Source organism: Zootoca vivipara, chromosome 6 (assembly GCF_963506605.1).
Source record: "Zootoca vivipara chromosome 6, rZooViv1.1, whole genome shotgun sequence".
Classification (NCBI taxonomy): Eukaryota; Metazoa; Chordata; class Lepidosauria; order Squamata; family Lacertidae; genus Zootoca; species Zootoca vivipara.
In genome coordinates this window covers 83,940,078-83,951,921 of record NC_083281.1, presented here as the reverse complement: position 1 = coordinate 83,951,921, position 11,844 = coordinate 83,940,078, and the positions used below count along the sequence as shown (strand labels likewise).

At 44.6% G+C, this 11,844-nt stretch overlaps 1 protein-coding gene across 2 annotated transcripts in view; it reads right to left on the bottom strand.

Moving 5' to 3' along the window:
- Window positions 1–645: 645 nt before the first annotated feature.
- UBE4B (ubiquitination factor E4B) overlaps window positions 646–11,844 on the bottom strand; it is a 73,881-nt gene continuing 62,682 nt past the window's right edge. For both annotated transcript variants that reach the window (XM_035117447.2, XM_035117448.2), the window contains 10 exons: window positions 11,602–11,729; window positions 10,749–10,847; window positions 9,981–10,216; window positions 9,529–9,655; window positions 8,740–8,884; window positions 7,857–7,991; window positions 6,337–6,528; window positions 3,856–4,030; window positions 3,262–3,408; window positions 646–2,073 (listed from right to left, as the gene is read on the bottom strand). In XM_035117447.2, the coding sequence (XP_034973338.1) occupies window positions 2,012–2,073; window positions 3,262–3,408; window positions 3,856–4,030; window positions 6,337–6,528; window positions 7,857–7,991; window positions 8,740–8,884; window positions 9,529–9,655; window positions 9,981–10,216; window positions 10,749–10,847; window positions 11,602–11,729 (1,446 nt within the window). In that variant the 3' untranslated portion in view covers window positions 646–2,011. The remainder of the gene's footprint in view (window positions 2,074–3,261; window positions 3,409–3,855; window positions 4,031–6,336; window positions 6,529–7,856; window positions 7,992–8,739; window positions 8,885–9,528; window positions 9,656–9,980; window positions 10,217–10,748; window positions 10,848–11,601; window positions 11,730–11,844) is intronic.

Below are 11,844 nucleotides of genomic sequence, written 5' to 3'. Positions count from 1 at the left end.
GCTTCATTTTTTAAAATATCAAAGTAATATACTATGGAAGATTTTTGCAAATCAAAACAGGGCTGTATCCACACAGAGGTGCGTCTGGCACCTTCATTACACAGCTTCCAGAAAATGCTGAACACACACCTCCTCTCTACCCTGGCTTATGATATGTGAGCAGCCTATTTCTTAGGACCCACCTTATTTCTGTAACTGTAAATAATAAGCTGTTTGAAATACTGTGTTTTAGTGTCAGGATCCACCCTTACAGTGAAGGGCAAGTAATAAATAAATAATAAATATTATACAGTCGTACCTTGGTTTTTGGACAGCTTAGTTCTCGAATGTTTTGGTTCCCGAACGCCGCAAAACCAGAAGTGACTGTTCTGGTTTGTGAACTATTTTTGGAAGGTGAATGTCCAACTGGGCTTCCGCGGCTTCCAATTGGCTACAGGAGCTTCCTGCAGACAATCAGAAGCTGTGCCTTTGTTTCCGAATGTTTTGGAAGTCGAATGGACTTCCCGAATGGATTCCGTTCGACTTCCAAGGTACGACTGTACTAAAGTCAAACAAGCACATTTCCAACTCTGATTCAGCAGCCCACACAATCACCCACCTGCAGCAAGCACACAACGTATGTGAAGGAGACATACACACTGAAGGGTTATTGTGAATGTGTATCACCATTTATTGTAGTTCAAGAATCAGGAACTGAACAGAGGACACTGTCAGCAAAAAGAAAAAGAAAGAAAGAAAAAGAAAAGAAAAGAAAACATTTTATTTTCAGGCTTTTTTTTTAAACACTGTGGTTTCAAATCCTTTTCAAAAAGGAAATTCAAGTATCTTTAAGCAGGGGGCAGTCATACAAAAATGTTTCGTCTTTTTTATATAGTTTCTGTGTTTTTCTTAAAAAAAAACCAAGTCTACATTTTTTTCTGCACCCTTTTTTTCTCTTTTTTTGCTTTGGTAAGGCCAAGCCATGGATACAAAACCGGTACGCAACGTAAAAATGGATATTCCTGCCTTCACTGGTAGGTGCTGAGACTTAAAATAATCTGCCCCGCTTGGGAGACAAGCTTTCAAAAGACTCAGAATCATCATCATTTAGCTTATTAGATCTCTGGCTTTAAAAACAACAAAGAACCCCTAAAGCGTTTAAGCGTCTCCCCAAAGACAAAAATCCAATGTGCAAAAAAGAAAAGAAAAGAAAAAGGCAGGGGCAGCAGGGGAGAGAAAAGAAAATTTGCCATTGTGGATTACTCTTCTCGTGTATGGCTGACCAAATAAAAATAAATGAATATGTGTAATAGAAAAATATGATTCCCTCCCCAAGATTAACACTTGTTGCAGGCACACTTATCTTTTCAAGATTATGTTCTCTTGGGGCTAGAGAAGGACTTTTTTTTAATATACAGGGAACATTTGCTTCACATTACAGAAAAAAACGGAGAGGGTAGTGCAGGAAAAGTTAACAGGGAAGAAAAGAAAGTGTGTATGTGTGATGGGGGTCACTTTAGCAGCAAAATGTTCAAGGTTTCAACCACAATCAAATTAACGGAGACCTGGCAATATTTTTAAAACAAAAACAACACAACATGTTGAGGGTTTTGCTTCCCTGATCCACATGTCTTCCGTTTTTTTTTTACTTTTTTTTAAAAAGGAATTCAAGCTGTATAAACCCCAATTATGAGATGTCAGAGGATTTTTGCCTCATAACAAGAGCCAGCTTCCTAAACTTATCCCCCACAACGTTATCGACCGGCGTGTTTGATCACTTAAATATATGTACAAGAATTAAGCTGCTTTTAAATTTTTTTGTTGTTCCTTCTCTTCATCCACATGCTTTTATGTCGTTTTGCGGCAGCAGCAGCAGCAACAGCAGCAGCAGCAACAACAGGCACTGTGTGAGCTCCAGCCCAGCCAGCTTCCACTTCCCAAAGCATCAGCACATCCCCAACGCCTCAATCCCCTTCATCCTGCTCTTCACAGTTGACCTTGGCATGTGTGCTGCCAGGCAGGAGGAGGGTCCTCAATGGTCAGTGTTCTGTTTGTCTCTCATCCAGGCTTGGATTTGCTCTTTGAGCTCTGGCACTGAGTAGGGGGAGTAAAGAGGGGGAAGGAAAGTTAAACACAAACTACCTCACCGTAACAAAGCTCAGTGGTTGAGCATCTGCTTTGTGTGCAGAAGGTCCCGTGTCCAATCTCCATGTTGGGCTGGGAACATTCCCTGCCCAATACCCTGGAAAGCCACTGACGGTCAGTGCAGAAACAATACTGAGCTTAATGGTCTGACTCAGTATAAGGCAGCTCCTTATGTCCACTCAGAGCACACAGAACAACGAACATCACAAACATTTTAAAACATCAGAGAAGCATTCATGTGCAAAGTCCTCCTAAAATGAAACGAGACAGTGCCTGTCTGACTTCTAGTGGGAGGGAGTTCCACAAAAAAATGGCTCCTCAACACTGAAGGCATGATTTCTTGGTGCAAGTTGTGCTTATGGTCCATGGAGGACCACAAATAGTGCTCTCCCCCAAAGATGAACTCAGTGGTTGACTTGGGATGTACAGGGCGAGAAGGTCCTTAAAGTACCCTGGGCCTAAGTAATTTGGGGTCTTTATACAGTAGCACAAGAAACTTGAATCTGGCCTGATAGCAGATAGAAGCCAGTGCAGACTTTAAGGGGAGGGCTGGACAGATTAATGGAAGGGCAGAGGTGCATCAATGACTACCAGCCGTAATAGGCTGAGTTGGCCATACTGCACTATATGGTCCAAGCAACATTCCTATGCAGGTGACAGATCAGCAGATGAGGAAATTCAGTCCCGCAATACAACAGCAGAAACATAGAGCAAGGGTTATCCTTCAGATGTTGCCAGACTACAATTTCATGGTTGCCATGGACAGTATCTTTCAGCTACGAGAGCTTCCATCTGTAGAGACAGCAGAGTTTTGCAGAGGGATCCCTCCCTGCTTAAAAAGCAGACAACATTTTGCTGAATTTGTTCCATTTGGGGCCATGTGTGATGGTTTTGTTTTTGTAACTCTGGATTTTTATTGTTTAAAGCTTATAAATAAATATGAGTGAACATCTTGACAAAATCTTTTGGGGTGTCAGATTGCTCTACTACAGGCCAATGTCGCAAGAGAAGTTTGTTTGTTTTTACAACTCGAAAGCTTATTTCTAGAATAAAAGTATTAGTCTAAAAAAAAGAAATCACCAGCTGTCAGCTCCCTTACTCTATTTTGCTAAGGTCACAATGCAAGTTTCTTTCTACCTGGTTCCAGCATGTTTTCCGTTAGTGTTTGCCGATTGAATGGATCTGTGGAGGAATTCAAAAGGTGCCGGAGGATGATAGATCTATCCATGATGGTCCCAGACGGCAACCTGACAGGGTCACTCATCAATGTATCCATGAGTGGATCTGGAAGGAAAGGTTTAAGATCATCAAAACTTTAAACTTCAGACTCACTTCCAAACATTCCCAGAGAACTGAAGGCTAGAGAGGTGTTTTTCTTAAGAACAACCTCACACTGACAGAGGTATCATTGGTGCAGCTTGAGTGCATCTATACAATTTTCTAAAAAGGAAGAAAAAGGCATCTGGAAAAAGCTAAACCGGCTTGCTTTTCTACACAAGTTCAGCATAAAATTTATTTATTTCTTAAGGGTTGCATCCAATTACTGTAAGTCACATTCAGAGTAGACTCAATGAAATTAACCAAAGTTAGTCATGGCCACTACCTTCAATGGGTCTATTCTAAGTAGAAGTAGCATTGGATACAATCCTAAAGTGTTATCCCCTCTTTCAATTTTAGTCCCACTGATGATTCCTGGGTGAAGCTGCAGTATTTCCACAAAAATCTACTTGCCTCTAAACTCGTCAGGAGCGTCACTGTAGTCAATTTCAGCTCGGGCATTCTTGGCAACAATTTCTTCCACCTTTTCGGCTAACAGCTTGAATTTTTCTATTGCTATTGTTGATTTGATTCCAGCTTTCCTCATCTTTGAAATCACCTCCTCAAATAGCTCCTTGCTGTAGGACCTCTGCAAAGACAGAAAGCACCACAATGATCACATGAGCTGCCAACACCTGACAAAGCCATAAGCTCAGCAGCAGAGTGCTTGCTGAGCAAGCAGAAGGTCCCAGGCTCAATCCCCAGGACCCTCAGATAGGCCCTTAGCTGGAAACCTTAGAGAGCTGCTGCCAGTCCGTGTAGATGCAAGGCTGAGCTAGATGGACCAAATGGGCTGACTCTGTATATAGCAGCTTGAGGACTAACACCTTCCTTTTGTTTTAAGGGAAGGACCATAGCTCAGGGTTGAGCATCTACTTGTATGCAAAAGACCCCAGGATTCAAGGGAGCAAATACTGAACTTAAAGAACCAATGGTCTGGTTCAGTATAAGGCAGCTCATCTATGTTTCTAAGCAGTTGGCTGTTCTGTGTTTAAAGCACTGCTGCAGGAACAGGGCACAGAAAGTCAGGGGGAGATAGTCAAGAGTTAAGTCCTTTCCCTGCAGTTTTTCACCACTTCCCAGCTGAGTGTTAGTGACACGGGGAAACTGTGCAAAATGGAATAAAACCACTTTGCACAGCTTATTCTGCCATTCTGGGCTGTTCATTCTGGTTTACTGTATTATGGGAAAGGCAAAGTGCACTGAAGCCGCTTCCTTCAACCCCTGGAAAAATTTTAATTCAGCCACCACCCACTCTTTCAAATATATATTCACAGGGATAAGGACTAGAAATGTGGTATCTCTTTTTAAATGAAAGTTGAGATCCTGAGGAATCTGCATTCCATACTCAGAAACAAGTTCTTTGCTTGCTTTGCACTTCAGCGGAATCACAGAACACACAATGCTGTCTGTTCTCCTCTCAGTCCGCCCCTCTCTCGACATACTCTTAGTACTAGATACCAGGTAATTAATGGAAATGGAAATCTCTGCTATGAAGCTTTCTTGAGGCACCTGTTTACACAATGTGGGTAGACGGGATGTGCAGCTAAACAGACTGTTTGGTTTGACACCAGATGGCAATCCCAACATTCCTAAAATTAACACACGGTCCGCAGTGTGAGAAAGGCTATCTGCTCCTGAAATAGATACCGGTAGGTTGTGTGCACTTCCATGTGCAGCGATCAAGTGGCAGATGCTGCTGGCATGTAATCAGAAAATCTTCTCCCTCCCTTGCCATGTCTACTCCAAAAAGCCTGCAGTAAGGAGTCACAGCAAGCAAGAGCCGGCACCTGCTGGGAGCTTGCCAGTGCGATGCAGTATCACTGCAGGATGGGCAGTGCTCTGATTCCAAGGCAGTATGGTTGCCAGATAAATATAAAATCAGCTACTGGGAGGGGGGAGGGGAGAGCAGCTGAGAGACTGTTGTGGCCAAAATATCAAGCAAAAAAGCCACGTGCAAGGAAACTCAGTTCTGGAGAGAGAAAGGGTACGTGTACACACACACACACACACACACACACACACACACACACCAGTTACTAGGGATGGAAATCAGATTTTCCCCACCAGGGTTGTACAGTTTGCTCTGAACAAGCAGAGCATTAAAGACCTGTGGTGGCATGACTTTGCAACATCGGGTTGTTCTTTCTTGGGGACTTTCTTTCAAATCAGCTCCACCACATCAAGCTGCTTCAAACATCTGATACAGATTTATCTGCAGTGCAGTGATCCACACACGATGTGCCCACTCCTTCCTCAACACCAACCCAGCAGGGGGGAAAACCTCTATGCCTATATGGCACAGTGCCCAGCACACTCTTCTGGGCTTCATAAATTGCATGGAATTTTTCAAATCGAAAGAATTCAGCAAATGCTTTGGGAGAATCTCAACTTCAGAATGGAGTAATTTCCCTCAAATCACATTGGGGGGGGGGGCGGGGGCGGAATCCAACTGTCACAAAATAACTGAGGACTAGCAAAGCATTCACTTTTTTGCCCAAGATTCTCGCCCTTTGAATATGCTATACAGCTGCTTAAATGACCAAAGTTTCCCCCAAAAGGCAAGCCTGTTAGGAAAACGTCTAAAAATCTTTGAGAAGTTAAGCAACGGCCATCCCAAATTGGAAAAAACAACAAAACAAAATGGGCCAATATCCAACTGCTATGGAGATGGCAAAGGGAACTACGCAAGCCCTGGGGAACCTGTGGCCCTTCCAGCTTTTGTTGAGAGTCCATGTCCTATCAGCTCCAGCTAGCGAATAGTCAGGGATGATGAGAGTTGTCATCCAAGAACATCTGGAGGGCCACAGCTTCCCCATCCCTAACTACCCATTTCTTCCCTAACCCTAACTCTAACCTTCTGAACGCCTTTCTTTCCTGGACTCCCCCACTCACCTGGTCATCAGCTATTGCTTTTGCAAAGCGAGCGCAGTCTAGCTGCAGGTAGATGTCCGTCAGTTGGTCCAAAAGCTTCTTTGGTTCAAAGCCATACTTCTCGGGGTTCTCGACTTTCAGGTCGCGGCACTTGGGGCCACACAGCTGCTGAAGGTTGAAGTTCAGCATTGCAGCCAATCGCGGCCCAAGCTCCTGCAAATGCCACCACAGAAAGTATTATCACTGGAGAGGAATTCTTGAATCCCCATAAATGCCGGATGCTTAATAATAATAATGCATCTACAGGCATTTTGTTGGCCACTGTGAGAACAGGATGCTGGACTAGATGGGCCAGTAGCCTGATCCAACAGGTTTGTCCCATGTTCTGCAACTGTGTTCATTTCCCCAATGTAGCTTTGTCCATCCCCACCATTTCCTACATCAAAACCTGTTTACTTTGTCCCAATGGGAACCAAGCCTGCTTCCTGGATTCTGTTTTTATTGGCCACACCCTTGTAGTGTGGCAGAAGGTTGCCAACTGCCTTCAGCAGATAAGAATCTGGATCCTCATCTCATCTACTCAACCACCGCTCCTTGTACAAGAGGCACTTTTGGATTGTATACCAGGTGGCCACTCCTGTCCCCATGGCTGCTTGCTCCCTTGCAGGCACCTACCTAGTACTTTTCAGGCTACCCCAGGCTTGATGGCAAAGGCTTCTAGCACCATGTGGACACCCCAGAGGCCACTAACCCAAGGGTAGCCAATGTGGTGCCCTCCAGAATTTTTGGACTACAACTCCCATCAGCCCCAGTTGCCATTGACCAATAGCCAGGGATGATAGGAATTGTAGTACAAAACCCCTCATGTTGGTTTCTTTTGCTCCAAGAAACTGTGAAGAGCAAGCCTTATTATTGTGGTTTGCCTGAAGTGAAACAAACCATGATTCCTGGTTTGGAGGCAACATTGAGCCGGGATCGAGGTTTACTTCCTCTGTGTGCTGGTAGAGAGGAACAAAAGGAGTCCAGATAGTTTAGGTCAGGCATCCCCAAACTCTGCCCTCCAGCTGATGGGAGTTGTAGTCCCAAAACAGCTGGAGGGCAGAGTTTGGGGATGCCTGGTTTAGTTGAGCTGGACCTCTGGAGTTGTAGCCAACTGAAACTCATGGGCCTAAGTCATGCCCATTTGGTTCAATGGGTCTACTCTGCACAGGACTAGCACTGCATACAATCCCATATCTTAGCCACAGTGAAGAGATCTTAAAATGTTACATCTGTTTCCGGCCTTACACTCTCTGGCCCTATCCATAACCTGCAGTGGCTGAGATTCCCAAAAGCTGAGAGTCTCAGTGATGATAACTTTTAGATCACAGGTGAGGCTTATGGCTTCATCCACAATAACACCGACTTTGAAGAACTCAAGCTGGCCGGGCTATGAATGAACCGCGGAACCAGTAATGTAAGTAAAACCTGCAAATCAAGTTGCCACCTACCGTATTTTATAATTTAAAGTGCCTCAACACAAACCCCAAGTTTATACTCACAGGTCTGAGGAAAGGCTTCTGAACTTGTTTGGTGAGGATGTGGAACATATCAACTGTTTCTGTCGCCAGGGCCAGGTAAGAGCGTGACACCCTCTCATCCTGTGCCAGCTGAGACTGCCGTGCTTGTTGCTGGTCCTAGAAGAAAAGGCACTGCAAATCAAACTGTCTCTGCCTCAGCATAAAATAAAACAAGCCCCCTTGCTTCTTCTCTGCCAATACCACCCCACCCCACCCCACCTGATCTCACTGCTCCCACCCCCAATATCACAAAGCACCAGATGGAACCAACATAAAGTTGCTATTAATTATTTTATATACTGCTTACTTGCCAAGAATGGGTTCTAAGCAGTTTACAAATATAAAACCAATAGCAAAATCCAAACAAGGCACAAATAAACAATTTGAAGTGTTTAAAACATCCACAACTTTAAAATCCAATGGAACAAGTCAGTTAAAAACAGAACCATTAAAAGTTTAAGTTTTTTTTAAAAAACCAAACATTAAGTTCAGGGGCAACGCCAATACTGATGGGGGTTATTTCAGTAGGGAGGGCATTCCACAATATGAAAACACCAATGAAAAAGCTCACCTCCATGAGTCAATAATAATCAGGCTATGGCAAAAATTAACAGGGTTCCATTTGTTGATATCTGATGCCCTTGCGAGATAGTGGAGGGGAAGATGCTTTTTCAGATAACCTAGTCCAAAGTTATGCAGGGATATATTTTTAAGCAGCCAGGCCTTAAAACTGGCTTAGTGCCCAGGTTGTTGAAGGCAGGTGCCAACCCTTCTTGTGATACACTGGTGCACTTACTGCATAGAAGGTGGGGTATTCTAACTCAGAAAATGGCAGAAGAGCCTCCAAAAGGAGACATTTGCTCACCCTGGGCAGCAAGTCCCAATGCTCTTTGTTTTTCATCTCCTCCTGAACTTCATGGATGCGTTTTAGGGATTCCAAACTCTCGTCCAGCAAGAATGTTGTGTCATTGATTAGCATATTGATGTAGCGAACAAACTGCTTCCCAGAGCTAGGAGAGAGAGAAAGATGGAGAGAGACAGAAGCAGAGAGTTCTAATGGAGATGGGATTCCTTGGTTCCAAATATGGCAGAACGACAGAGCTGCAACCCCAGTGCTGTTATTTGGATCTGGCAGAGGTTCAAATCCCTGCTGAGCCATCTGTTACTGCTGTGCACCAGTTTCCCTGCCCACAAAATGGAAATGGAACCTACCGCATAAGATTGTTGTAAGGAACACACAAGATTAAGACTAAATGCCTTTAATACAATTATTTATCTGTAATCCTGAACTGCTACCCTGCTCTTATCCAGTGCATCAAAGCTAGATTAATTCCCCTTTGGGAACTGCCTTCCTGCACAGCTCTTTAAAAATGCTCTACCCAGGGGGAGGTGCAAATACCAGACTGAAATGAGAGAGAAGGGAGGCACAGATTGACTGGCAGCACCTCTCCCAACATCTCAGGCAAAGGCCTTCTATATCACTAGGTACCTGATCTTTTTTAGCTGGAGATGGTGGGGATTGAACCTGGGACCTTCCCCATGCAAAGCAGGTGCTCTCTAACCCACTGAGCTATGGTCTTACCACAAAAGATGGGGGCCAGTTCAGAAACCCTTAAGACCCAGCCCCCGCCATGCTGAAAGCCTTCTAACTCACTTGAACTCTTCCATGAAGGTGCCATGGTGAGCTATATTCTGCCAGAGGCTTTTGAAGATGGTGCTGATGTGGTAGCGGATTGTAAATTTGTCATAGAACTCGCTGGTGGCTCCGGTGTGTTCGACATCTGGGGGGGGGGGGGGAACAGAGGGAAACTGTAAGTCAGACAATAAATCCACCACTTTGAAGTTAGAACGGAAGGGGTGTGCCCTCTCGCCTCCAGACTGGCCAGAAGATCAAGCGCAACACCTTGCCAGTATCCAAAAAGAACATCAAATCCAGCAGAAATGGCCCAAGTCATTAGCCAGAGGTCCAAGGGATACTGAACTGTATGTATAGACATAGAGATCCCAACTCTATAATCAGCAAGGGCGATCAACACCACTCCACATCCCAGGGCATGGCTCTGGGTTTAACGTTGAACACAAACTGTGAGTCAGCCAGCAGCTAACCTGTATAAAACTTCATCAGCGATGGGACAAGCAACTTGGTGGAGAGAGGATGGTTCTCAATCATCTCAAAGAATTTCTGTGTCCGTGGCTGGACAGCTGGGTTCGTCATAAACATCACCTCCACCAGCTTCGCCACCAGGTAGGGGTTCCGGATGTAGTTCTGGTTGCACAGCATCACAACGAGGAACGTCACAACGTCTTGGGTGCAAGGCTCATAAAGTACCTGAGGAGAATATCTGGCAACGGGGTGGGGTGGGGTGGGATGAAAAACGGGCAAATGAGAAAACGGTCCTGAATGGAGAAGCAGAACAGCAAGGTGGTAAGAAGAAAGCTGCTGGTTCAGCCCAAAGGCCTGTCTAATCTTGTTGCCTAAGAACATGGAAGGCTGCCTTGTAATGAGTCAGATCTTTGGTCCACTCAGCTCAATACTGGCACCAGCTCTCCAGGGTTTCAGGCAAGATGTCTTCCTGGGCGCGTCTTGCAGATGCCAGGAAGTGCTTTAACACAGCCCTTCCCTTAAGACACAGGAACTTAGGAAGCTGCGTTATACAGGTTCAGACCAATGGGTCCACCTAGCTTAGTATTTTCTACACTGACTGGCAGTGGCTCTCTAGAGGCTACCAGCAGATGCCAATGGGGATCAAACCTGGGACCTGCTACATGCTAAGCAGATGCTCCAAAGCTGAGCAAAGGCCCTTCCTGCTATTTCCATACAGTGGCCAGATGCTTCTTGGAAGCCAACAAGAACAAGGTGGCAATATTACTTACTGTACAATAAAAAATAAAAATTCCGCGACATCTTCCACATAAAACTCAGGCAACGCTGCAAACACTTTCGGGACATCAAGGTTTAAAGGCAGTTTTATGCTGTGAACACAGGGAGGAGAGAAAGACCATTGAGCACCTTGGGGCAGGAATCTCTCATAAATAGCTTTCAAAACTCTGCAAAAGGTAGATAACTGGATAAGGATGCCACCGTGAACCAAAAGCCACATACATGGAAAGCAAATTCACAGCCATATAAATACATTTTAAGGGTCATGCAAAAAAAAAAAAAGTTATACCCTACACTGTTTTAAAACAAAAGTATATGTATGCAATTTGTATGTGATTTCCTGTAGAGGTTTCATTTTAACTTTCCCAACCTGCTGCCCTCCAGCTGTTGTTGGAATACAATTCCCATCAGACCCAGCAAAAATGGCTTGCGATCAGGGATGATGGGAGTTGTAGTTCAGAGACATCTGGAGGGTATCAGGATGAGGAAGGGTGACAAGAAAAGGTCACATTCAACTAACCTCTAGTCACACTGAAATTAACAGACAAATTGATCATGTTTATTCATTTGACTGGGCCTACTGCAACATTGGATACACATCAGAGTGTCAGGATGAAGACTTCCTCCTCACTGACTTCAGGCTGCTTGGGAAGTGAGATTTTTTTTAAAACTTCCCCATAAAGCATTATCTAGGCTTTTCAAAGCCGGTAACTGAAAAATGGCCTCACCTATAGGAGTCATTTTGGGGGCAGACACCTACTGTTAATTGGCAGGAAGTAGCTAGCGACTTGGCCAGCACAAAAAAGCACACTGGGTGAGATGAGGAGATCTCTAAATGTGACTCACTTGGGGTAGGCAGGGTCTAGGATCCGGAGCAAGAGCTGAATGACCATGCTGTAAAAATTCAGGCACCTTCTAAGGAAATTCTCGTCTAGGAGGCCGGCATCTGCACAGGCTTTGCACCGCACCAATTTCTGCACAGAGAAGTTGCCAGGACCCAAAAGTTAAGCAAAAGCACCACACTAGAAATCAAGATGTCCCACCCGCCCATACACAAACAAAATATTGCACTCAGAACAGCAAAGCATT